The sequence below is a fragment of the Heloderma suspectum genome, chromosome 3 (assembly GCF_057233095.1).
Source record: "Heloderma suspectum isolate Gila_16-S chromosome 3, 16-S_ref, whole genome shotgun sequence".
NCBI lineage: Eukaryota > Metazoa > Chordata > Lepidosauria > Squamata > Helodermatidae > Heloderma > Heloderma suspectum.
In genome coordinates, this window is record NC_139460.1 from 30,089,334 (window position 1) to 30,113,431 (window position 24,098).

Sequence of the window (24,098 nt, forward strand, 5' to 3'; positions counted from 1 at the left end):
CTTCTCCTTGATTGGGTGGCCGGTAGTAGACTCTGACCACCAGGTCCCTTTTATTCTTTGCTCCATTTATTTTGATCCAGATGCTTTCGATGGGGCTACCAAGCTCATCCTCCTGTATTTCTGTGCAGATATATGTATTTTTCACATACAGTGCAACGCCACCTCCCTTTCTGTTCCTCCTGTTCTTTTTGAACAAGTTATATCCTTCAATTGCTGTATTCCAGTCAGGAGAGTCATCCCACCAAGTCTCAGTTATACCTATCAAGTCATAATTTCCCTCCTGTATTAAGAGTTCAAGTTCGTTCTGTTTCTTTCCCATACTCTGGGCATTAGTATATAGACATCGAAGACCATGTGCTTCATAGTCTAGCTTTCTTCCTACATGTGTCTGAAGACTATTATTGGGCGCTATCAGAGCTGTTCTCTCCGTTGCAGTGCATGCGCCTACGTCCATTGTTACCCCCAACATTACATCTCCCTTTCCCGTAGGATTCAGTTTGAAGCCCTCCTGATGAAGTTCTTCATGCTGTGGCCAAACACATTCTTCCCATCCTTTGTGAGGTGCAACCCGTCCCTTGCCAACAGCCCATCTTCCAGGAAGTATAGCCCGTGGTCCCAGAATCCAAATCTCTCTCGTCGGCACCACCTTCGTAGCCAGTCATTCACCCAGATTATTTTTCGTTCCCTTTCTATCCCTCTTCTAACTACTGGAAGGATGGATGAGAAAACCATCTGGGCCCCAAAGTTCTTGAGTTTCCTTCCCAAAGCTTCAAAGTCTGACGTGATTTCTTCGTAGCTCCGCTTGGCGGTATCATTGGATGAGAAGAAAGGGATACCTGTCAGTGGGCTTTATGAGTGCAGGCAACCTTTCAGTCACGTCTCTAATCCGTCCTCCTGGGAGACAACATACCTGGCGAGTCCACGGGTCTTCGCGACATACTTGGGTCTCAATCCCACGCAGCAAGGAGTCTCCCACTACTACCACTCTTCTCCTCTTCTAGTTGTAGGCCTGGGTTTCATCGCCTCTGTTTGACTGACCTTCAGCCTCTTGCTCACTCTCATGTAGGTTCCCCTATGATTCTTCCTCTGCAGGCTGTCCTCCAGTCTCATCTGCAAGTACCTGGAATCGGTTCCACAGCTCCACTGCTTCCACTGGTGCAGAGTGGTGTCTAGTTCTTCTTCTCCTGTCACCCTTTTCCAAGGAGTATCCTCTACTGCATTTTTCCTCACCTCAGCAGTTTCCTCTTCTGCCTCATCTTGCTGTTGCTCTTCAAGCTTCTGGTCTTCCCTTTGCTCCTGTAGTTCCCCCATTCTGTCCAAGAACTCTTCGTATTCTCTTATTCCCCAGAGGGTCAACAGTCGCCGCTCCAGTCCACTTACTTTTTCTTCCAGCAGCGTGATCAACTTGCACTTGTTGCAGGTATAGGCCATTTTGTTCTCAGGCAAGAAAACAAACATTGCATACACCTTGCAGGTCACCACCACTGGAGAGTCCTGTCCTTCCATTGCCTCTTTTCCCTTTTTGTGTCTAGCTTTGTGATTGTTCTAGACTAGCCTGTGCCTGCTCCTCTACTCAGTAGAGGTTAAAAGCAGAGTCCCACTGGTGTGGAAGTGTGTGTTACAAGACAAATAAATGGAAAAAAGTTAGTTAAAAAATACAAATAAATTAAATTTAAAAAATGGGGAAAAAATGTTAGGGGCTTCCCCCTTGACGTCCCCTGCCGAACTCCCCTGGCCAACTCCTCTTTGCTCCCCCTGGTCGCTCGCTCTGGTCGCTCGCTCTCTGGGAGCTTGCTTGCTTCTGTAGTCCCTGGACCAGCTGGAGCAGCTTGCTTGGCTCTGCTCAGCTGGGAGGCGGGAAACAGTCCTTAATTCTGTGGCTAATTCCATGAAAGTCAAGTAGAATATTTGCATGAATAACCATTTACAAGACTTGGAATTCCAACAGATGGCATGATCAGCACGTAAGCTACAAGAAGTCAATATGAAAAGAAAGCTAAGTACACACTAAGTATGAGAAGAATGAACTAGGTCAGGCAACCAAATAAAAGACCTAAATGGCCTAGGGCTGTCAGGTCACAACCTGGAGATTCCCCCTGCCCCACCATAAATTTTAAGTCTTGCTTACAATGGAAGGCGTGGGAGATGGATAGATAAAAGGACAGCGGGGTTGGGAACATGTGTGAAAGAAGTCACAGCTGCCTAGTTTCCCAGTTTGGAAGTTAATTTAAAACTAAGGAAGGACTCTCCGGGTTGCATCCTGGCAACCCCACAGATGTCCATGCTCCCAAAAGAGGTTAATAGCAACGTTAACAATGGATTAATAACACACCCACCAATTCGTGGAAGGGAAGAAATAATTCTGTGGTAGGGATGGTTTTCTTAATTACAATTAAAGTACATATAATAGATCCTTACAGCTGCAGACTGCTGATAATAGTCCCAAACAAGCCCACCATTCCTAGAAACTCCACTCTGCTCAGATTTTTCACAATGTATTCCTCACTCACATTCGAAACGGCATACAACGATGCACCAAGAAGGACTAAGACATCTCCAATCACCACGTTGCTTCCTGTTCAGAAGACAAAAAAAGACAAAAAAAGGAACTGCTGTAAAATAAACACGTGGGTATGTTTAATGATAAAATTATATATAACTATACCGGTAATGTTTCCAGCTATTTGGCATCTTTCATGGAAGAGAAAGGACCACTTGTTACTTACCAGTGACTTCCTTTTCTCTTTTCTGCTCAGTAGATCTGGGCTGCTGGGAACAAGACGAGCTTCCCTCTGGTTTTGTGTGCTCCCTCTGACCCCCTGGTGCGGCCATGAGGAAGAGATCAGAAGCTTTGGCTTCCAGTTTTGATTAACCACAGTTTAGTGTTACATCTGACTGTGGTTAATCTTAACAACGGTTTGTAGAAACCAGCCAGTGACATAAACCACTGTTCGAAGTTGGCTTGCTTCAAACAAAACATAGTTAAGTTTATCCATGCTATGTCAGGTTCAGAAGACAAGGAAAGCCATGGTTAATAAAAAATGGAAGCAAAAGCTTCTGAACCGCTCTGGAGAAGGAGGGGTCGGGGTGGAGTGCATGTGCCTGGTGCGGGGAGACGCGTTTTATTCCTTTCATGATATATCTGGACAACTGAATGCATCCAGCCTTACTTATGGGTTGCATGTTCCTATCCATAGAATAAGGAAGGTGAATCACATTTGCACCTTAAGGCTTACCTTAAGGATCATCTCTTGTACAGTCTTTCCATGCCCTCTGTGGAGACAGAGGGCGAAAGTTTGCTGGTTGGTGTTATAGAAGGACTTGGAGAAAGTGAATAGGTAAGGCCTGAGTATTGAACTATTATTTCTCTGTGGGATAACCATATGTGGCTGGTGAAGATCAGGAATTGGGAGCAGGGAGCAATGCACAGAATGAAGTGGGAACCCGTTATTAGATGATCCAACTGTTTCTGACATTTCAGTTGATCTGCCAACAACACACCTGAGGGGCCAGCCATATTGTGAGACTTGCTTCAGATCTGAACCAATGAGCTATACGAACACAGAGGAGAAATGGCCAGAGGACTTGCTCAGACATTCTCAGGGACTGAACTGGGAATATAGAAGCTAGAAATTTGGAAGAGACGTTAGGCAGAGAAACCAGATATTCCAGAAAACAGTGGCAACAAAATCTAGATGTTTCCACAACTTGGGAACACTGAACCGAGGAGGGTCAAGAATAGTATCCAGAGAACAACCAGGAGCAGGCCAAAACTGGGAAAGATGCCAAGAACACTGTTTGGTTTCAAAATGCATGACAAATAAGTTAAGGGAGCAATGCTATGGCCATAGGATTATTTGGTTTCTGGGAACTGAAATTCCCCCAAACCCCACTCCCTGCCCCTCCCCTGGCTGCCTTGCAGGCAGCATGGATCATCCCTGTCTCTGCGTATGTAAGCGCAGCGTGGAGTGGGCGAAAAGGGGCTGTTCCTGGGGGAGGGGAGGAGACCGCGGAAGAATCATTACAATGCTTCCTATGTGCCATGAGACCTCCCCCCCGCTGTGGTCCCCCACTAGACAGCCAAAATCAGCTGTCTAGCTGCAAATGCAGGGTGGCTGGATAGCAGAGGAGAAGATCCGCTCTTTGCTCTGCCTGCCCAATATTAGATAGTCTGCTGCCTCTGAGTTTGGAGGTGGCTGACTTGCCCCACAGGATTGTGCCCTAAATGTATGGTAAATAAGCAGCTACCGTGACAAATGCATGTGGTGGCAACTGGCTGAGAGAGAAATGAGCCAGGCTGTTCCTGTTGGGACCAACTCCCCAAATTGTCCTACCTTCCATGTCCTGCAGCAGGGCTGCCTTCTTTGTGTCTGAAATCAAGGCCAGTAATTCTTAAACTGTGTGTTCAAGGCACACAAGAGTGCTCCAAACAAAGAAAATCATTTATTTAAATAATTAAATGCCCCAGTGAACCCAGGGAGCGCCCACTGTCAAAGGAGTCTGCCTACTGCTCTTCTGTATGAATCACTGCTATGGGCTCATTGCCTTCAAGCAGGGAAATATGCCCAGATCAGTGACTCATGCAGAAACACAGAAGATGGGCTCCTTCTGAGATCAGGTCATTCTTGTTCTTATAGACCTTTCCTGATGCAAGAGTGGTGTGTGTCTCCAGTTCTAACTTGGGGGGTGGAGGGGAAGAATCCCAATGCTGGCTATTGAGACAAAGTCATGAAATGCTGTTTTGAAATCCAGGTAAGCCTAGATTGTGAGAAATCCAGATTTGTGGGAAACCTACAGGCTACCTGTTATTTCTGTTGGAACACCTTAAGAAATTCAGCAAAGCTGCAGATCCAGTTAATGAAGAACATCACCTTTCTAGAAACGTAGCTTCGCTCTCTCTTGCGCGCTCTCTCTCTCTCTCTCTCTCTCACATTAATGGCCCAATTTATCTCTCCATGAAAATCAATAGATCAAACTCTGCAGGAGCTGGACCAAGGTTCTGCTTCTCAGAAAGTTTCTAAATGGATGCTAAGAGTATGTTAGCATTTTATTTTATTTTTGAGGCCCTGGGCGTTAGCGCTTGTTTTACTAGGACTTGCTCCAACATGATTCAATTGAGGAATATTGTTCGATATCCATTCAATACTCAAATTGCTGCTCTTACTAGCTTTTTACCCTGGCAGGGCTCTTTTTCTTTGACAAGTGGAAAATTTAGCAAGCGAAGCTTTTTCTACCATTGTACTGGCATTGACAGAAAAAAAAAAAAAAACCTTGCTGGATTTCTGTCTGTCACACGGCAGTTAAGAGCCTCCGGCAGTGCTGGCCTTTATTCACCTGATTGGCTTAATCCAGGATGTAATCTCCAGCCTGAGAAAAACCTGTGAAACTTGAAAGGCAGACGCAAAAGATCTGGCAGAGACGACAGCTTGGTTGCATGCACCATAGCAGGAAGGAAACCCTCACCCTGATCCAGATAAGGAGATGCATGCAGCACTTGCAGGATCAGACAACATGGGTGCAAATCAGATACAGATCCAAATATTGCCCATCTTGGGGATGGGGAACATGTTGCCCTCAAGATATTGTTGGATTGAAACTCCCACCATCCCTCACCATTGGCTGTGCGGTCTATGGCTCATGGAAGTTGCAATCCAACCACATCTGGAGGCCTGCATGATCCCCAAACCTGGTCTTTTTCCACACTACAATACCTTTAATTGGGTATGTATCTCTGTATCCATTTCATTTATTTATTACATTTCTACACTGCCTTATAGCCAAAACTCTCTCGGTGGTTTACAACAGTTAAAACCCTGAAAATACTAATATAATATAATATAATTTGCATAAAAATGTATAAAACAATATGTACAATCAAGAATAAAACTTCCAGTACCCATTAAAAATCTTATCATATGCTGTCAAATGCCTGGGAGTAGGGGAAAAGCCTTAACCCGACGCCGGAAAGATGATAACGTTGGCGGCAGGCAGACGTCACTGGGAGAGTGTTCCACAATCAGGGGGCCACCACCAAGAAGGCCCTCTCCCTTCTTACCATCCTCTGAGTCTCCCTCAGATGAGGCACTTGGAGGAGGGCCTTAAATTAAAATCATAGTGTACAGGTAGGTTCATACCAGGAGAGGCACTCCTCTAGAAGCATTATGCCACTGAACACCAGCTGCTGGAGGATATCAGCAGGCAAGGGCTACTGCCTTCATGCCATGCTTGAAGATTCTGGACTCGATGGACCTTTGGCCAGATTCAGCAGGATTCTTCCTATGTCCTTATCCGACTGCATATCCTAATCCACATCCTGGCACCACTAGTTATGCATAGCTATATGTGATTAAATCTGGATCAGGGCGGCTACCTAATAGCAGCTCCTATGCTCCAACTAAGATAGATACTGGTGCACTGCAGCTTGTGATGGTGCAAACGTGGCCAGTTCCAGCTTTGGGAGCAGCTCTGGCTAAGAAAGCCCCATAATTCTCTAGCAATGAAGGAGGCATATGTAGTACTTGGCAATACCTATTTGGACATTTAGATATTCCATGCATCTTTTAATTATTTTTAGCTGGTCTCAGTTCAGCGTTCAGACTTTCTAAACTCAGCATTTAGCGGCAAAGTATTTACATTTTCTACTGAGACAAAGAGACTGCTATTATTTTGTCCAGATATATCTGGAGGACACATTCCAGTAGGTACAAATCTGATTCACACCAAGCATTCAGCATATTGAATTAGTTCCTTGCCACTATCATAGTTATAATTTTTTGCACATTTCACCAAGACATTTTGCTCAGACCTTACCTTCACCATCTTGCCTCCCAGCTAATATATCTGCACCAACCATAGTCCCCACACCCAACAGGCAGACAGCAACAGCAATGAAATGGATCAGTTTGTATCTTGCGTGGAGGATGAACCACGATAAAGCCATCAGCACAGGAATCCCAAAACAGTCTAGCAGCTGCCATGTACAGAAGGAAACAGATCTCAGTCATAAAAAAGAGTCACAAGTACTCATTTCTGTATAAAATAGCAAATATTCAGGATAAGCTATCTAGCCAGTGTAAATCCAGTTTAGAAGCCTATGGACACAATCTTGCTGAATTGCATCCTAAATCTCTATTTGCACTACTACTACTTTTTGCCATGCAAAACACAGAATTCTGAGATTTTTAAAATCTGCTTATTCTTATTAGTGTAGTATAGTCAAACCAATCAAAAATTACTTTTCCTGTGAAACAGATTATATCAGTAGGACAGATTTCAAAGGCAATTTTCTATAAAAACTGAGCAACTCCCTAACAAGATAAGGGTTCTGTTTCTTGTGGTCAATGAGACCTCGTTGTGAGGCAACCCAAGTCCTCTAGCTACTATTGGCTTATGTGCTCTGATATCACAGTGAGACTATGACAGCCTAAACCCAAACCGCTGGGTTATTAATGGGGGCTAGAGGGAAACTTAGCATTAGAATTCCAAGACCCATGAGCAAATTTTGGCAAATTAAATAAGGTCATCAGTGCCTGGACACCGCGGGCTTTTGAACGACACATTGGGAAAGAATCACTGAGTGGTTTCAGAGCCTTTTGATGAAAAGGGCAGACAAAACTTATGTTACATAGAATACTTTTGAAGCACAGCATATATTTTACAGTTAACAGTAGTGTCTGGGGTGCTGATAGATAATCCAATAATCAGACCTCCTGTACTTTTTCCCTATGTATACTGGAATTGGTACACTTCCTCTAGCATCACTGGCCTACATAATTATAATCGGCATTAGCTACTTGGTCTGTAGATTTGGGGGCTGCAGTGTGGCTATTTTTAGCATTAGAAATAACCAGTTTGGTGGCATGCAGAACTGACTTCAAAAAGCCTTCTGGCAGTAGCTTGTTCCACTGGGACAAAGCCTGACCCAGAATGGATATCTCTTTGGCAAAGAGAAGTTGAAGGCTTTTTATGTTTCTTTTACTGCCTGATCCTTATACATGTTTAATAAGAAGTACGTCCCACTGTGTTCAGCGAGGCTCACTTACAAGAGATTCTGCATGGGATTATCATAGCCCTAACTGTTGGGAAACAGCAGTGACCATCTCGCTTTTATCAGCCTCAAAAACTCTACAATACGCTTCCTCAAATTGAAAACAACCCAACAACAAAAGCAAAAATGTTGCTCTTTATTTCTTGTCCAAAGAAAGCAGCTGGAAAACTCCCATGGTGTGGAAGTTGCCAGATGGGGAAGGTGCTTTGTATGTGATTGTTATTACAAATGATTAACAATTTCAAAAATGTACTGCCCAATTAACTACTAAGACCTTTTTAAATCAAAAGATTTTTAACTGATTACACTAAAAGGCTACTGGTTTAATTTTAGGAAGAGCTCTGCTGAATGTTTACCCTTGAACATTTTGGAGTGAAAAATTGGGCTTTCAAGAGGGGCAAATATTCCCAACCACCCCCTGCAAAAAAAAACCCTTTTACTTTTGTGACTAATCACATTTTTTCACACCTATTCATAGCCTCAATCTATTTGTGTTTTGTACCATTATTAGTGCTCCCTTCTTTGCCAACTAAGAATCATATAATAAATATGATGTCATAGTACTACACAGCCAGTCAAATCTGGCTAAGCAATAATGTCACTAAGAGCGCTGTGCTCCCTCTGAACAGGTGGAGGGAGAAGCACATCACTGGGGCTCAGGCAACTGGTCTGCCACTGCCTTGTTTTGCTGTGCCGCAGCTTAGCAAATCAGGGAGCACTGTCCCAGTAGAATGAGCAATGCCTCCCTGCTTCCCATTCAGGGTGAAGGCTATTCTAGCATAACGGTCACACATTTTCACCCCCTTTTGCAGAGCCCCTCCAAATAACTGCCCAAAGGACAACACATTTCATGGCTTGTACATTTCATTGTACAGCAAATATAAGGGGCTGCCTTACCAGCATAGCCAATGGTGAGGGATCATGGAAGGTGTAGGCTAAAACATTTGGAGGGCCACAAGTTGCCCACCCTGCTCTAACCACTACATCCCACTGGCTCTCAGTAGTACCTGCCTATAAAAGCTCATGACAGAACAAATGTGTTTCTTTTTAAGGTGCCACAAGCCTCTTTGTTCTTTTTACCTGGACACTTGTTAGAGTGGTATACTGGTAAGCTTTTACAATGGTGTAGTTAGCTTCAACGTCAGCTAATCCAAGCAAAATGTATTTCCACCATTTCCTCTTCAGGATTTGCAAGAGGTTGTCACCGTCTGGAGAAAAAGTAAACACATACGCCGACATAAACATATGAGCCTGCTCACCCATTCAGCTCTTCTGCAGAAGCTCTCCTTTGTGTCCCACTAACATCCAAGTTGGTTTGGACTGGGATGTGGGAGAAGGCCTTCTCTGCAGCTGTGCCTAAGCCCTGGAACTCCTGCAGGGCCCGCCCTACCATTAGGCAGAGCGATGCAGCCATCTCAGGCGCCTCATAAAAGGGCAGCAAACTGTTATTTAATGTATTCTTGTTGTAGTTTTACTGCCAGGCAGCGGGAGAGACACTTGTCCTATTTTCTGGTGGGTGCATACATTGCTCTGCCTTGGGCAGCAAAGTATCTTAGGGCAGCCCCACTACTAAGGAGGCCTGTCTCAACCCTTCTTTCATGGTCTTTCATACCTTTGTAAATATTTTCCTTTTTCCGAGCAAATTTCCTTAACACAAATTGGCCTTCGGAGGCTCAGTTATTTGGAGGATGAATAATTTCTTAAAATTTCCCAAATATATTAGTTTTAATGTTTTATCAGCTGTCACTTCCCTCTTTTATTTGTTATTATTAGCTTGTATTTTAATTGTCTGTTGTACTGTAAGGTGCCTTGAGCATTTTTTAAAAAGGAAAGGTAGGGTAAAAATATTTTTGACTAAAATAAAAGATGCACTTAAGCAAAGCCAACTCCAACTATGTAAATCACTAGTTTTCAAACTCCGTACTTTCACAGAACACTTTCAGTGCTGACACATCTGCCACAGAACCTCTGCCCATTGTGAGGGACACTGCCGCACACACAGCTGACACAGGACATTGGACAAGCCTGTTGAGCCTCACTGTCACCTCACATGAAGTGGGTAAGTGCCTACAACACACCTGACTGTTCTCTGGGGATAAATAATGCAGGAAAGGACTGGTAATGGTGGGCAAACTTAACTACCGTTACTATTTTTTTAGGTGTGGTCTGCACTCACAGAATGATGTTTCAGAAGTAAAGTGGACTGTATCACTGCAGAATGCGGGTGGGGTATGCCGCTTCTGAATGCTTTCCCATGTAAAAAAAAAAAAAAAAATCCAGAAGGTAGAAAACTAGCATGTCTGAAAGAAAGGTTCTATTCCAGCCCACTTCTTGATATGCTAGTTTTCTAGACACAAGGATTTTTACTTTTTCTACATAGCAGAACACTCTAGAGTGTACTTCTCTTCCTGCAGTCTGAAATGGTACAGCCCATTTTATCATCTTAAAACTCTACTTCCTCATTCTGCTACATGGGGAGACCAGGGATCACTGAAAAACCCCAGATAGGTTTTCAGAGCAGCTCAGGTTCTCCAGAATACTGTCTGAAAACTGCTGCCTTAAATCTGAAAAGTCAAGCAAAACGTTGGATTATGTTCCACAATGCTTTTCTGCAGTTGTCTTCACTATTCCTTCCGTTTCCAAAATTCAGAGATGAGTGTTGATCATTTGTAGCCAAATGGCACCATCTATCCACAACAGGGAGGTATCTGTAGGCTTTGCAGAAGTACAAAAACTATTTAGACCTTTTCCTTTGCCGCCTCTCAGTTGTGGAATGACCTGCTGATTGAAATGCGCCTGCTGACCTCTTTGAAGTTTTTTAAGCAGGAATTAAAGACTCTGTTATTCTGGCAGGCCTCCCCTTTTTAGAATTCTTGTTCCTTTTTGCTGACTCTTTTATACTGATTTTAAGCTGTGTTGTTTTTATTGTTGGATTTTTTGTTAAGTTGTTTTTAACTTCATACGCCACCTAGAGTATTTGTATATAGGCGTGTTATAAATTGAATAAATAAATAAATAAAGTGTAGGGGAATTTTATTCCCCCTAAAGGGGGTGGAGGAGACCGAAAGCAGCCCAGGGAAGACTGAACATGCTCAGTGGCCACATAAGCACAACTACTGGGGTGGAAATGGAAAACCAGGCAGGGGTGGGGGGAATGGAAGACAGTATCCTGGAGGACGGCATGGTTGACTGACCGAAACACAACACAGGAACACTTCACACAGTAAGTTTTGTTACAGAACCCACTTATACCTTTCCTAAAGGCCAGGGTCACTGTGTATACTAGAAAAAGTAAGCAATAGTTGATGAAACTCTGTAGCATTGGAGTATTCACGTTGTACTTTTCAGCGAGGAACTGGCTTGTGACTGCGGTCCCACATATGAACAAGGAGAGCATCTGACCCAGGGCCAGCGTTTTCACAGTATGCCTGTGAATGCAAAATGGAAGAACTTTAGAAGGCCATTATTTTAGTCATTCATTCATAGAATGCAACGTGCAACACCACATGAAATCCAGAAGCACTCCTGCCTGGTATCTCCCTTCACAGTAAGGCAAGCCTAAACAGCAAAGTGCTGCTATGCCAAATTTTGGGACCTGTCTTGGCAGCTTTGAAACTTGTTTTCCCTGCTCATGCTATTGACGAAGTTTAACAACTTTCTATCTTTTAACACAAATTGGGGCTCCGGAGGCCCAGTTATTTGGAGGACAGTTTGAATTTCAGAAGAAGAATGAAGGTCAGCTCAGGAATTCTAAAAGTAAATATCATGGCTACTGAATTGAAGATATCAGCAGGACTGGCACCAGCATCTAGCATCCTTGGGCAGCTGCCAGGGCCCTAGCACTGTGGAGGGGTCCATTGATGATACCTATCCTGGAACCCCCTTAATTTTTTTTTCTCGCCTTGCACCTACTGTGTGTATGCACGCGTGCATGTGTGTATGCCACATACATGGATGGTGTGCTGCATTTTGTTTGGTTGTAGAGGGTTTCTCATTCGGGAATTTGCAGCAGTGACATGAGCCACAATATCAAATATTTTAAAAGGTACTTAACACGCATTATATATGCATACACATGTCTTGTCTACCTTACTCCTTGAGTACCCAAGTAAAAAGGTTTTGTAGACAACTCTCTGTTTTGCTTGGTTTCAGCCTCATATTAGCCATGCTGGCCGGGAATGATGGGAGTTGTAGTCCAACACATCTGGAGGGCATCAGGTTTGTCTAAGGACTGGGAAAAGAACTTCCTGCATCATGCACTGTCCCTGCAATGGTTTCATCAGTCATCACTGCCTTTTATTTAAAAAAATAATCCTATGTTTATGTCTTCATTTTCTTGTATTGTAAATAGCCTTGGAAGCCTGTTGTTAGGAAGCAAAGAGGCAAAAAGATAGTTGAATAAAGAAATATTTGCAGCACTTTTTTCATTGTTTCTCCCTAGTCCAGATATCACATACCGGCTTTGTGTAAAATTATACAAAAATATTTTGATGCATGAACTTGTATCATAATGAATACTTTTGGCTTGCAGAAAACAATCAATATCAAGATGATTTACAGTAAATAAATAGATTAGATTATAAAATGATGTGCTATCAGAAGTGCTAAGAAAGGATTAATAATAATACAATATTTTAATATGTAGCATTAATAATAATGCGATATAATTAATGTTCTTAAAGACAAGTGAGTGCCATTCTAGAGAATGGTGGTAAAACTTCTGGAGGGTGGGCAGGAAATTATAACCATTTCTACTATACTGTATGCTCTCTCAGATTGGAGATAACAGCGAGGGTTCCACGGCTGGCTCAGATCAGAGATAGCAGAAGGAATACCTTCCGAGGGATTTCCTCCAGGGGGCAAAGCTTAGTACCCAAGCCCTGCCCCTGGAGGAACCCAAAGAGTCAGCACAGGCCACACCGGGCTGTCCCACTGGGCTGTCTGATTAGGTCCGCAGCCGGAGGTTCAGCATCCTTGATTTATAGGGTTAAAATAATGGCATAGAATACCTAACTATTGACTTTGAAATGGTTTTTTTCCCATGTGGAACAAACAGTAAATGTCCTTGCGTATCAAGCATCTCCCTCTTCGCTAATTTCTCTAATTGTGCTACGGGGATGGCTATTGATTACCAGTGTTCTTATCAATTATTTATCGGCCCATAAATAAAAGAAGAATTATCTTTCCCTTCCAGTACTTGGCTGCATCTCTCTGGCCCACTTTGCGGTGACACTACAGATTAATTTCTTTCTTGGATGAGGTAATGGAGGTGATCTCAGGCAGACTTTTAGCTATAAGTTGCATGGTTTTGATTTATTTTGCTGACCATAAACCACAAATAGGGCTGGTCACTCATCGGCCCTCCATGCATACCGTAAACATAGAAGAGTGGGACTGTGTCCACTGACCCCACCCCAACATCTGCATGCCCTCCAGACTCACCCTTGGATGTCTACACATCCATTGGAAAGGCTTCTGCAAAGGTAATTCATGTCTCACTAATCTTTTAGAGCTCTTTGAGAGTGTCCAAGAGAGTGTGTGGATACACACCAAGGGTACATCCATGGTTAAGGGGCTGTAGATTTCCCCCTGGATAGCAACATAGAGCAGGGGTGGGCAGAAGATAGATTGGGGTCTACTGGTAGTGATTTGAAGTACATTAGCAAGGAGTCCTTACTCCCAATTGTTTAACAAGGACAACAACTAAGCAACCACCTCCTTCCAAATTATACTGCTGGAATGAGGAAAGCTGGAAGGGAGTGGCAACTAGGTGTGGGTTTCTGTGTGAAAGGACTGTGAGCTCAGTTCAGTTCCGGTACTCCAAACAAATTCCTGGGCTCAGCATTCTTTAATTCTAAGCGTTTGCTTTTTGAAACCAGTTCCAATTGGTGGATCTCAGGTTCAAGTAAAAATCAAAGCAGATTCTACAAACCTAAAGTCTGCCCACCCCTGACATAGATCTCCAGTTGCTTTATACTTGAACTCCCAGCATTTTTGACCACTGGCCAAGCTGGCAGGGCTGAAGTCCAAAACATCTGGAGAACTACCTTCTGCCCACCCCTGACATGGGAGTATCCACAGCCACATCCTTTTCAGTAAAGTAGTATTTTATTCCAGATATTTATGCTATGCCTGCATATACATAATCAACTGCCTGTCTAGCTTCACGTTCCCAGTACTATCAGCTCCACAGCCCAGTTTTGGCCCAATCCCTTTTGGTCAGTCCTGTCGCTTTCTCCTCCTCCTCCTCTTCCCACATCCTGCATGCCTTCCTGATAGGCATGACAGAGGTGAGACAAGCAGTTTACCTCTCAGGCCAGGAAATCTAACTCCATCCCTGCAGTCCCCCACTTTCTTGATTCATTTCAGAGGCTATTATGGGCCTGGTTCCTCTACTAGCCCTGGACCACTGAGGGTTATTGGCATGCTCCCAACGTCCAGCTGGCGTGGCTCATCATGGGTTATTTCACCCATGATGTGCCACAGCTCTTGCGGCCACCACACTGCATATGCAACCCCCACTTGGGCATTGTCGTGTGATGCAAACCCAATGAACGTCAGTTATGCCAGGGTTAAACAACCCTGGCATAACCCTAAAACAGGATTATGCAAGGGTTGTTTAACCGTCGCATAACCCATATTCGCTGGGTTCACACAACGCAACAACCCCCAAGCAGGAGTTGTATATTCAAAATGGCGACAGTATGCAGCCAACATGTACTGCACCCTCACCAAAGGTTAAGTAATCCATGGTGGGCTGTCTTGTCATGCAAACAGCTCCATAAACTGAGGTAGAACAGGACTGTACCAGCCAAAACCGCTCCCATTTCCCTTCAGATATGTGAGAACAAGGCCACTGACTAAGGCCATGAAACGATCCTTCACTTCCGACAACATTGCCTATTATCATTCTATTGCTACTTCCAAGAGCTAACTGCAAAGCAATCCCAATCCTGCTCCAACTCTTTAGAAGACAATATTTTAGACTGCTCCTCTTTTTAAAGAACTCTGGAAAAAGAAAGTGTCTCCTTGATTCTAAGTGAAAACAAGAAGTAATGAGTAACCCGCAACATTTAAACAACACCCCACCCCCATGCAGCTTATACCCACCTCTAGCTCACAAGGTTCATAAATGTGTTTCTTAACTGCCAAAGTGAGACATAAACATGTGATTGCAGGTAAATGCTTAACAATCAGGTTACTGGCAATCCAAAGAGATTTCTGTAAATTAATAAGAGTGTTCAAATGTTGGGTCAGAAGGCTAAATTAACTCAGAACCGATTTTACTATGTTGTGTAGAAATTACACTTTCAAATCAAAAAGATATTGTGGAGTTGCAATAACTTCAAAATATGTGTCCTGACAGGACCCATCAGCACCCTGGGCCTCTAGCTGTGGGTTTATTTGATGGTGGTAGCGGTGGGTGGCCATTTAAATTTCCCACAATGTCCCCCCACATAGAATTGTTCTGTGGCCTTGTGGGAAATTTAAATGGAGAAGGGAGGCCCACCAGAGGGCAAACGTCAAGGGGCCCCTCACACCTGCAACCAACTCTGAGCAGAAAATTCCTAAAATGAGCGATTCAGTGGGCCAGGCCTGCCTGCCAATCACATTCTTTACTTTAAATTTCCCTCTCCCAAAGTAATTTTCCACTTTAAAAAAAGGTTATTGGGCCTCAAGTTACACTTGCTTCCATGTAGGCCCTAAATGGGCCTTTGGTCTGTTCTAGTGAGAAAATTCTTATGTTGTCATATAAGAACGGTGAAAGAACCTACCCAGTTTGTCTTCACCATGTTTTTGTTAAGCTCAAGGTCCTCCTAAATGCACTTTTTTTCTTGATATGGGGCTTTAAAAGATAAGGGCCATGATCCAACCAAAGTTAAGTACTTTTAAGTCCCATTGCTATGGGGGTGGAGGTTAACAAAGGTTTGACTATCCAAATGAAATCAGCTAGGATTAAAAGTACTTCACTATAGCCCAGTTCACATGACATCCTGGGCTTATCAGGGGGTTTTGCGTGCCAGGCGACATTTTGAATATACAACCCCCCCCCCCCCCCCAATCAGGATGACTGTGGGTGTTGCTGTGTCATGCGAACCCAGCCCTATTACAACCTCCGGTTGTCCTGTGAACTAGTGTGGCAGATCAAGCAAATCTTTCATATGAGCTGCTTGATTAGGAAATTATATAATTAAATGCCTCCAAGAGAATTCTGGAATTAAAAATGGGATCCCAATGCCTAATATCACCCAGTATGGACTTCTGACCCAAGAGTAATTAAAACGTCTTAACTCTGAGGTTTGCCAGATGAGAGACGATCGTACCAGGCAATTAGAAATAGATCATTAGATCCTTTTACTGTTTAGAAAGGAATCCAGATAAGGAGATGTCAGTGTTAAATTTAGGTTTACAACTTTCAGTTAGGAGAGTCTTGTAAAATCATCAGGTCAGATGGGCCATCAGATAAGTGACCAAGAGGCCTCACTGGAGACCATAAATGTATAAGAAAAACAAGCTCACAAGACAGGATGATATCAAGTGAATAGGTTTGTGTCAAAAACATACCTGTAACATGTCAAAGAAAGTTAAGATGTTTAGATAAGTATGTTGGGATGCACAATTATCTTGATAAGAAACTTCAAAATTCAATACTCTTATTTAGATGCATGAAGATTTAGAGTAGAAATGGATAAGAAGTATAAGCTGTAGTAAAAATAGTAAAAATGCATATTTTATAGCATCCAAAAAGTATATATAGGAGATTTAGAACATGCAAAAGTGGAAGCTATCCTTTAGAATCAGCTTTCCTCAATGTGTTGCCTGTAGAATCAAACTGGTAAGCTTGATACTGATTATCATTGAGAACTAGCAAATGTACTTAACTCTGCTTAGAAGCCTAGTTTAAGAATGATGTTAGATGTTTTCATGTGTTTGAATTTAGGCATGCATAAACTGTTGTACAGTCAGGACCAGAAATATTGGAACAAGGATAACTGTTTTGGCGGTTGGCCTCTGTACACCACCGCATTGAAGTTGAAAGGAAACACACCCAGATGGGAGTGAAGTCAGGACTTTCAGCTGTAATTCAAGGGGTTTGACAAAACTGGGGCACTAACCATTCAGGAAGTACAGCCAGTGGCATACCACCCCCCCCCCCATCATTGCTGGCTCATAAGTAATGGAACAAACCAACATCATTTCAAATTTAAGGTCCCCTCTAATACCTGGATGAAAATCCTTTGCAGTCAATGACTGCCTGAAGTCTGGAACCCATGGACATGACCTCCCTTAAGACGCTTGGCCAGGCCTATACTGCAGCTGCCTTCAGCTGCTGCTTGTTTCTGGGTCTTTCTGCCCTCAGTCTTGTCTTCAGTAAGTGAAAAACATGCTCTTTTGGGTTGAGATCAGGTGACTGACTTGGCCATTGAAGAACATCCCACTTCTTTGCCTGGAGAAACTCTTGGGTAGCTTTTGCTGTATGTTTTGGGTTATTATCCATCTGCAATATGAAGCGGCATCCTATCAGTTTGACAGCATTCGGCTGAATCTGAGCAGAAAGTATAGCCCTATACACTTCAGAATTCATCCTGCTGCTTTTATCAGCAGTTAGGATATCAGTAAACACCAATGACCTGGTTCCATTGGCAGCCATACATGCCCATGCCATAACACTGCCTCCACCATGTTTGACAGATGATGTGGTATGCTTTGGATCATGAGCTGTTCCTTTCCTTCTCCATACTTTTCTCTTCCCATCATTCTGGTACAAGTTAATCTTGGTTTCATCAGTCCAAAGAATCTTATTCCAGAACCGGGCAGGCTTTTTTAGGTTTTTTCTGAAAAAGGCTAATCTGGCCTTTCGGTTCTTGAGTGTTATCAGTGGTTTGCACCTTGTTGTGAAGCCTCTGTATTTACATTCATGATGCCGTCTCTTGAGTGTAGATGTTGACAATGACATGCCTACCTCCGCAAGAGTGTTCTTGATCTGGCTAGATGTTGTGAAAGGGTTCCTCTTCACCATGAGCAGAATTCTGCGGTCATCCACTTCAGTCGTCTTCCGTGGTCTTCCAGGCCTTTTGCTGTTGCTGAGCTTGCCAGTTAATTCCCTCTTTTTCAGGATGTTCCAAACTGTTGTGTTGGCCACTCCCACTGTTTTTGCTATCTCTCTGATGGGTTTATGTTGTTTCCTCAGCTCAATGATGGCTTCCTTCACTCGCATGGACACCTCTTTGGACCTCATGTTGGGAGTTCCAGTGAACAGCTACCAAATGCAAATGTAACACTCAGAACCACCTCCAGGCCTTTTATCTGCTTGATTGGTGATGAGGTACCCAGGAAACAAGCCACACCTGGGCATGCAGCTGCTTATCAGCCATTCATTCCATTACTTATGAGCCACCAATGATGGGTGTGTGTGTATGCCACTGGCTGTACTTCCTGAATGGTTAGTGCCCCACTTTTGTCAAACCCCTTGAATTACAGCTGAAAGTCCTGACTTCGCTCCCATCTGGGTGTGTTTCCTTTCAACTTCAGTGTGGTGGTGTACAGAGGCCAACTGTCAAAACAGTTATCCTTGTTCCAATATTTCTGGCCCTGACTGTATTTAGTACTGTTAGGCTAATACTTTGTAGTAAAAGACAAAGACAATATCTTGTCTGAGAGAGAGTTTCTTAAGAACTAGAATTCTGTATTACCTATATCAGAGTGAAGTATTGAACTGGCTCTAGATGGTATCTGGTTGTAAGAGAAATCTGATTGTATATACAGTAGACAGGTGATCAGTGGTTGCCAACGTATTGACAATATAGTTTAAGAGAATCTCTGAACCAGGGCATATGACTGGAATCAGAAGCCCAGTAATTTACTTCAGAGCCCATTAATTTGGAATCTGCAGAGGGAAGAACAGAATCCAAACAGTGGCCATTCAGTTGTGGTTAATTGTTCCACAACCTGTAAGCACCATTTCAGTCATATTAAGAGATCCCACCCTTTCAAACAAGCTGAAGAGCTATGCAATGTCCTCTTCCCACTATAGCAACCATGGCCATGCCATCTTGCAGCACCATGACATTGTGATGCAAGGAACTGTCATTCTGCCAAAATATGTCTGACCTCTCTATCTGGTTGCGATGCAAGTTTCTTCAAGCGGAATAATGCCAAAAAGGAACTTGGCCGCCAGCTGAAGAAAGAATTTCCTTTGCAATCAGTTTTGAATCCCAGAATTTAAAGCTTCACAGACGCAACTAGTAATTTCTACCCAAAGAACTCAGTAAGCAATTTTAGATATCGCTTATTATCATTTGCCCCTTGAAAGGTTAATTCTTTCAGATTAATTCATGCTTAATCATTTTGAATTCTGTAGAATAGCCTTCCCCAGCCTGTGCCCTCCAGATGTGTTGGACTACAATTCCCACCACCCCAGCCAACACTAGTCATGCTGGCTAGGAATGATGGGAGTTGTGGTCCACCACATCTGGGGGACACCCAATTGGGAAAGGCTGTTATAAAAGACACAAACTTTTATAACAACCTATCCATGGATTGAAGCTGATATATTCAAATCTATGTGGCTACAATTTTTCCCTTTCCTCTATTTTTGTTTTGCTGAAATTTTACACTAAAAAATTAATTATGAAAAATAAAAGATACAGCCATTAGACAAACAGGGAGTAGATACTGGGAGGTGGCAGTAAGGTGTTGGAAGGAGAGAGTTGTGAGTCACGCGGCCTGTCTTTCATCCCCTAAGCTAGCCTGCTGCCTTCAAGTGTGGTGGAGGACACTGTCCCATCATCAGTATTGAAGAAATATTCAACTGGCAGTCCATTTGTCTTTTGTTGTTTGCCCTCAGGCGGCAAAAGGTCTTGGGCCATCTCTGCAACCTTGAAACCAAAATAAAAGTTCTAAGAGCACCTGATGCTACAGCACTGCTAAAGCAAAGCAGGTGCAGGCCTGATCAGGAAACTGGATGGGGGACTCCTCAGAGCCAGCCCCATGTAACAAAAGTATTAATAAATACAATATTTCCTTTTAAAAAGAAAATATGATCATAGACTGATTCACAACAAAATGTGCTGCAACTAAAACCTGTGAGTTCCTGTCTCACACAGGATAACAACTTTCAGAATGGGGTAGCCATGTGAGTCTGTTGCAACAAAAGCAACCAAGAGTCTTGTGGCACCTTAAAGGCTAAAAAAAATGTATTATGGAATAAACTTTCATGGAATCATAGAATAGTAGAGTTGGAAGGGGCCTATAAGACCGTTGAGTCCAACGCCCTGCTCAATGCAGGAGTCCAAGTCAAAGCATCCCTGACAAGTGGCTGTCCAGCTTCATCTTGAATGTCTCCAGTGTGGGAGAGCCTACTACCTCCCTAGGTCATTGGTTCCATTGTCATATTGCTGTAACAGTCAGGAAGTTTTTCCTGATGTTCAGCCAGAATCTGGCTTCCTGTAACTTGAGCCCATTATTCCATGTCCTGCACTCTGGGATGATCGAGAAGAGAGCCTTGCCTTCCTCTCTGTTACAGCCTTTCAAGTACTTGGAGAGCGCTATCATATCTCTCCTCAGTCTTCTCTTAAGGCTAAAGATGCCCAGTTCTTTCAGTCTCTCCTCATAGGGCTTTGTTTCCAGTCCCCTGACCATCTTTGTTGCCCTCCTCTGAACCCTCTCCAGCTTGTCTGCATCCTTCTTAAAGTGTGGTGCCCAGAAGTGGACACAGTACTCCAGATGAGGCCTAACCAGTGCTGAGTAGAGGGGAACTAGTATTTCCTGGGATTTGGAAGCTATGCTTCTATTAATGCAGCCCAAAATAGCATTTGCCTTTTTTGCAGCCACATCACATGAAGTGGACTCCAGCCCACGAAAACGTATGCCACAATACATTTATTTGTCTGTAATGAGCCACAAGAATCTTTGTTGCTTTGGGATCACTCACTGTACTACAAACAGTGCAGACTTGGTTCGCATGTAACAATAACCCAGAGTACAGGTTGAGTATGAGTTCTTGTTGAATCATGGGTTGTTATTACATGTGAAGCCTGCACTATCATTTAACCATGGGTTGTTAACTATGAACAATCCAGAATTCATAACCCAGTAACAAACCATGGGTTCTTTTCCTTGTTTATTCATGGTTAACAACCCATAAATAAACTATAGGACAGGGTTTGCATGTAACAACAACCCATTCAATGACAGCGCACAATTCAACCCATACTCTGGCTTATTGTTAAAGTGAACCCTTACCTCCTCACTTTCTGTAACTACAATCTGCTGTGGTGGTAGAATTCTACAGGCTGATTTACACAGTATTTTAAATCTCCATCATTTCAGGCAAATTTCTTGTGGCCCCTATTCATAAAGTGAGCTGGGCTGAGAGAAAACTGCCTGGGGCAATCAACCCTGAGGAGATGCAGAGGGTTGGGAGGGAGTTCAGCTCATTCCTCTCAATCACACACACATTTTGATGAACAAAATCAGACTCTTTACATATAAATGGGGCAGACAGATGAACAACTGATATGGCTACCCTTTAATGTCTAGTTTAGCCCTCCATCAAACCTGGAGAGAGCTTTTTAATGACTAGCCTAGCGTTTAAATATTAAACAAATGTTGAATTATACTGGAATGTCAGCTTTAACTATTCTTACTTATTAGAATCCTCCTTCATCAATGTGGTGTTTGGACTGCAACTCCCATCAGCCCTAGCCAGCATGGCCAGTAGTTAGGGATGCTGAGAGTTGTAATTCAACATCTGGAGGTCACCAAGTTGGGGAAAGTTGGATGAGATACTCAGAAGTTTTCCCTGAGAAAGAACACAAATGCTCAATACACCTTGACTAGTGTGTTAATCTTTTCGCACCTTGTCTATATTCTCCACGGCATAGCACACGTAGCTGGACCACTTGTGTGAGAGAAGAAAGGGGAAAAAAGAAAAACAGAGCCTTGTGGCACTGAACTAATTTGTTCTGGCATAAGCTTTCATGGACACTGTCCACTTCATTAAATGCATTAAGTTTATAATCTCAAATTGGCAAATTTAAATCACAGAGATTTCACATAAGCTAATGCCAGAATAAGGGTGCAATCCTATGCAAATTTAGACAGAAAAAAAGCCCTACAACTCCCAGCATGCCCCAGCCAACCATTTGTAGGCCTTTTCTGTCTAAACATGCATAGGATTACACCCCAGATGTCTTTAACGTGTGACAAGAGTCTATATCTTCCAAAAATGGGCTATTATTTACAACTAAAAATAATCTACAGGAGTTGGATGCATTGATTTGGGTGCATTTCATTTTGGGAGCCCGACTAACTGAAAGGAAATTGATTGGGGTGATCTGGGGAAAACTGATTTTTAGTAGGAGGGGATTAGCAGGAATGGGCATTTGAGGGCAAAATTAATTAACTGAGGGGAAATTCATTTGGGAGGACTCTGAAAAATGATTTTTGAAAAAGAAGTAATGTGGGAGAGTCTGGGTGAGAAATCAATTGGGGGAATTTAACTGAAGAAAATTTATTTTGGGAAAGGTTTTGTTTTGGCTTCTGCTTGGTGCTCAGTTTGTGTTCACAGGCAAGTCGCTTGTCTCTCGGCCTCACTTGTTGTTTGCCTTCTGTAAAATGGATACCGCAAGAGGGCATATAGGTCCAGACCCTACCTTTCTCTTGTACAAATTTTCCCTCTGTGTCTTCAAAAGAAAGAAAACACCCAGTTTTACTGCACACTCTCCTTCAATACAATACTTTCTTATGCCATAGCACCTGGATTCTCTGTCCTTCTGCCTGCAGCTTAAAAGGGCAAGGCACCTAGACTAGAGCAAAATTGGGGGATTCAAATAATCCAGTTGCCCTCCAATCAGCCACCCAATGCACTAGCCAACCCAGCCTACCTCTGCTACAGTGACCCCTCCAAGCTCCACCACCACCTAGCCACTGTTCAGGTATTAGCGGCAGCCAAGGAGCAAATCCTGCCAAGCCCCATTTTGTGCTCCCATACCGGCACATGCTCCTCAGAGATCCCCAAAACCGGAACTGCCATCTTAAACCCATCTTTTAAAACAGACTTCCCCAATCTGCACCCCGGATGTGTTGAACTACAAATCCCATCAACCCCAACCAGCATGGCCATGAGCCATGTTGGCTGGGGACAATGTGAGCTGCAGTCCAACACATCTGGAGGGCATCAGGTGTGGGGAGGTCTGCTTTAAATGAAGGGACATCTGGAACTCTACCGGCACATCGGAGGTAGGACCAGTGGAGGCTGGTGGCTCCTATTTCAGTGGGGCTCCGAATCTGCTCTGGGTTTCAGTCAAAACCAGTCAGAACTGTAATGGAGCTGTCCACGGTGCTGAATCCATTTGGGGGCTAATCCATTTCAGTGCCTTGGATAACTCCTTTAGAATTCTGACTGAAACTCAGAGCAGATTCACAGCCCCACTGAAATAGGAGTCATCAACTTCCACTGCCGAGGACATAGGAAACTGCCTTATACCAGCTCAGAGACTGTCCATCTAGCACACTAGCCAGTGTGGTGTAGTGGCGAGAGTGTTGAACTGGGAGCCAGGAGATCTGGGTTCTAGTCCCCACTAGGCCATGGGAGCTCACTGGGTGACTTTGGGCCAGTCACAGACACTCAGCCCAACCTACCTCACAGGGTTGTTGTTGTGAGGATAAAATGGAGAGGAGGAGGATAATGTAAGCCGCCTTGGGTTCCTTGCAAGAGGAAAAAAAGGCAGGATATAAAAATGCAATAAAAAAAATATATTGCCCACTCTTGGTCTCAACAGCTCTGGAGAGTGTCCAGCAGAGCAGAGGTCTTTCCCATCACCCGATCCTTTTAACTGGAGGTGCAAAAGATCCAACCTCGGAACGCCTTCTGCACATAAAGCCTTTACTCTATCACGGATCCCTCCCCAAATTGAAATAATTCTTCCAACAATTCTTTCTTCTGTTTCCCCAGGTCAACGAACTGGGCGTATTACGGAACAGAAAACATGTTTTCAGAGCTCCACGTGGTGGTGGTAAATACGATGTGAAATGACAAAGAACGCCT

General features: G+C 43.5%; 1 protein-coding gene across 1 annotated transcript in view; it reads right to left on the reverse strand.

Annotated features, from left to right (window-relative positions):
* The window catches only part of SLC35F2 (solute carrier family 35 member F2), a 43,906-nt gene that overhangs the window by 18,120 nt on the left and 1,688 nt on the right, over nt 1-24,098 (reverse strand). The window contains exons 2-5 of the mRNA XM_084841638.1: nt 11,300-11,475; nt 9,128-9,255; nt 6,811-6,970; nt 2,419-2,575 (exon numbers count right to left, since the gene is read on the reverse strand). Coding sequence (XP_084697764.1) covers nt 2,419-2,575; nt 6,811-6,970; nt 9,128-9,255; nt 11,300-11,475 — 621 coding nt within the window. The remainder of the gene's footprint in view (nt 1-2,418; nt 2,576-6,810; nt 6,971-9,127; nt 9,256-11,299; nt 11,476-24,098) is intronic.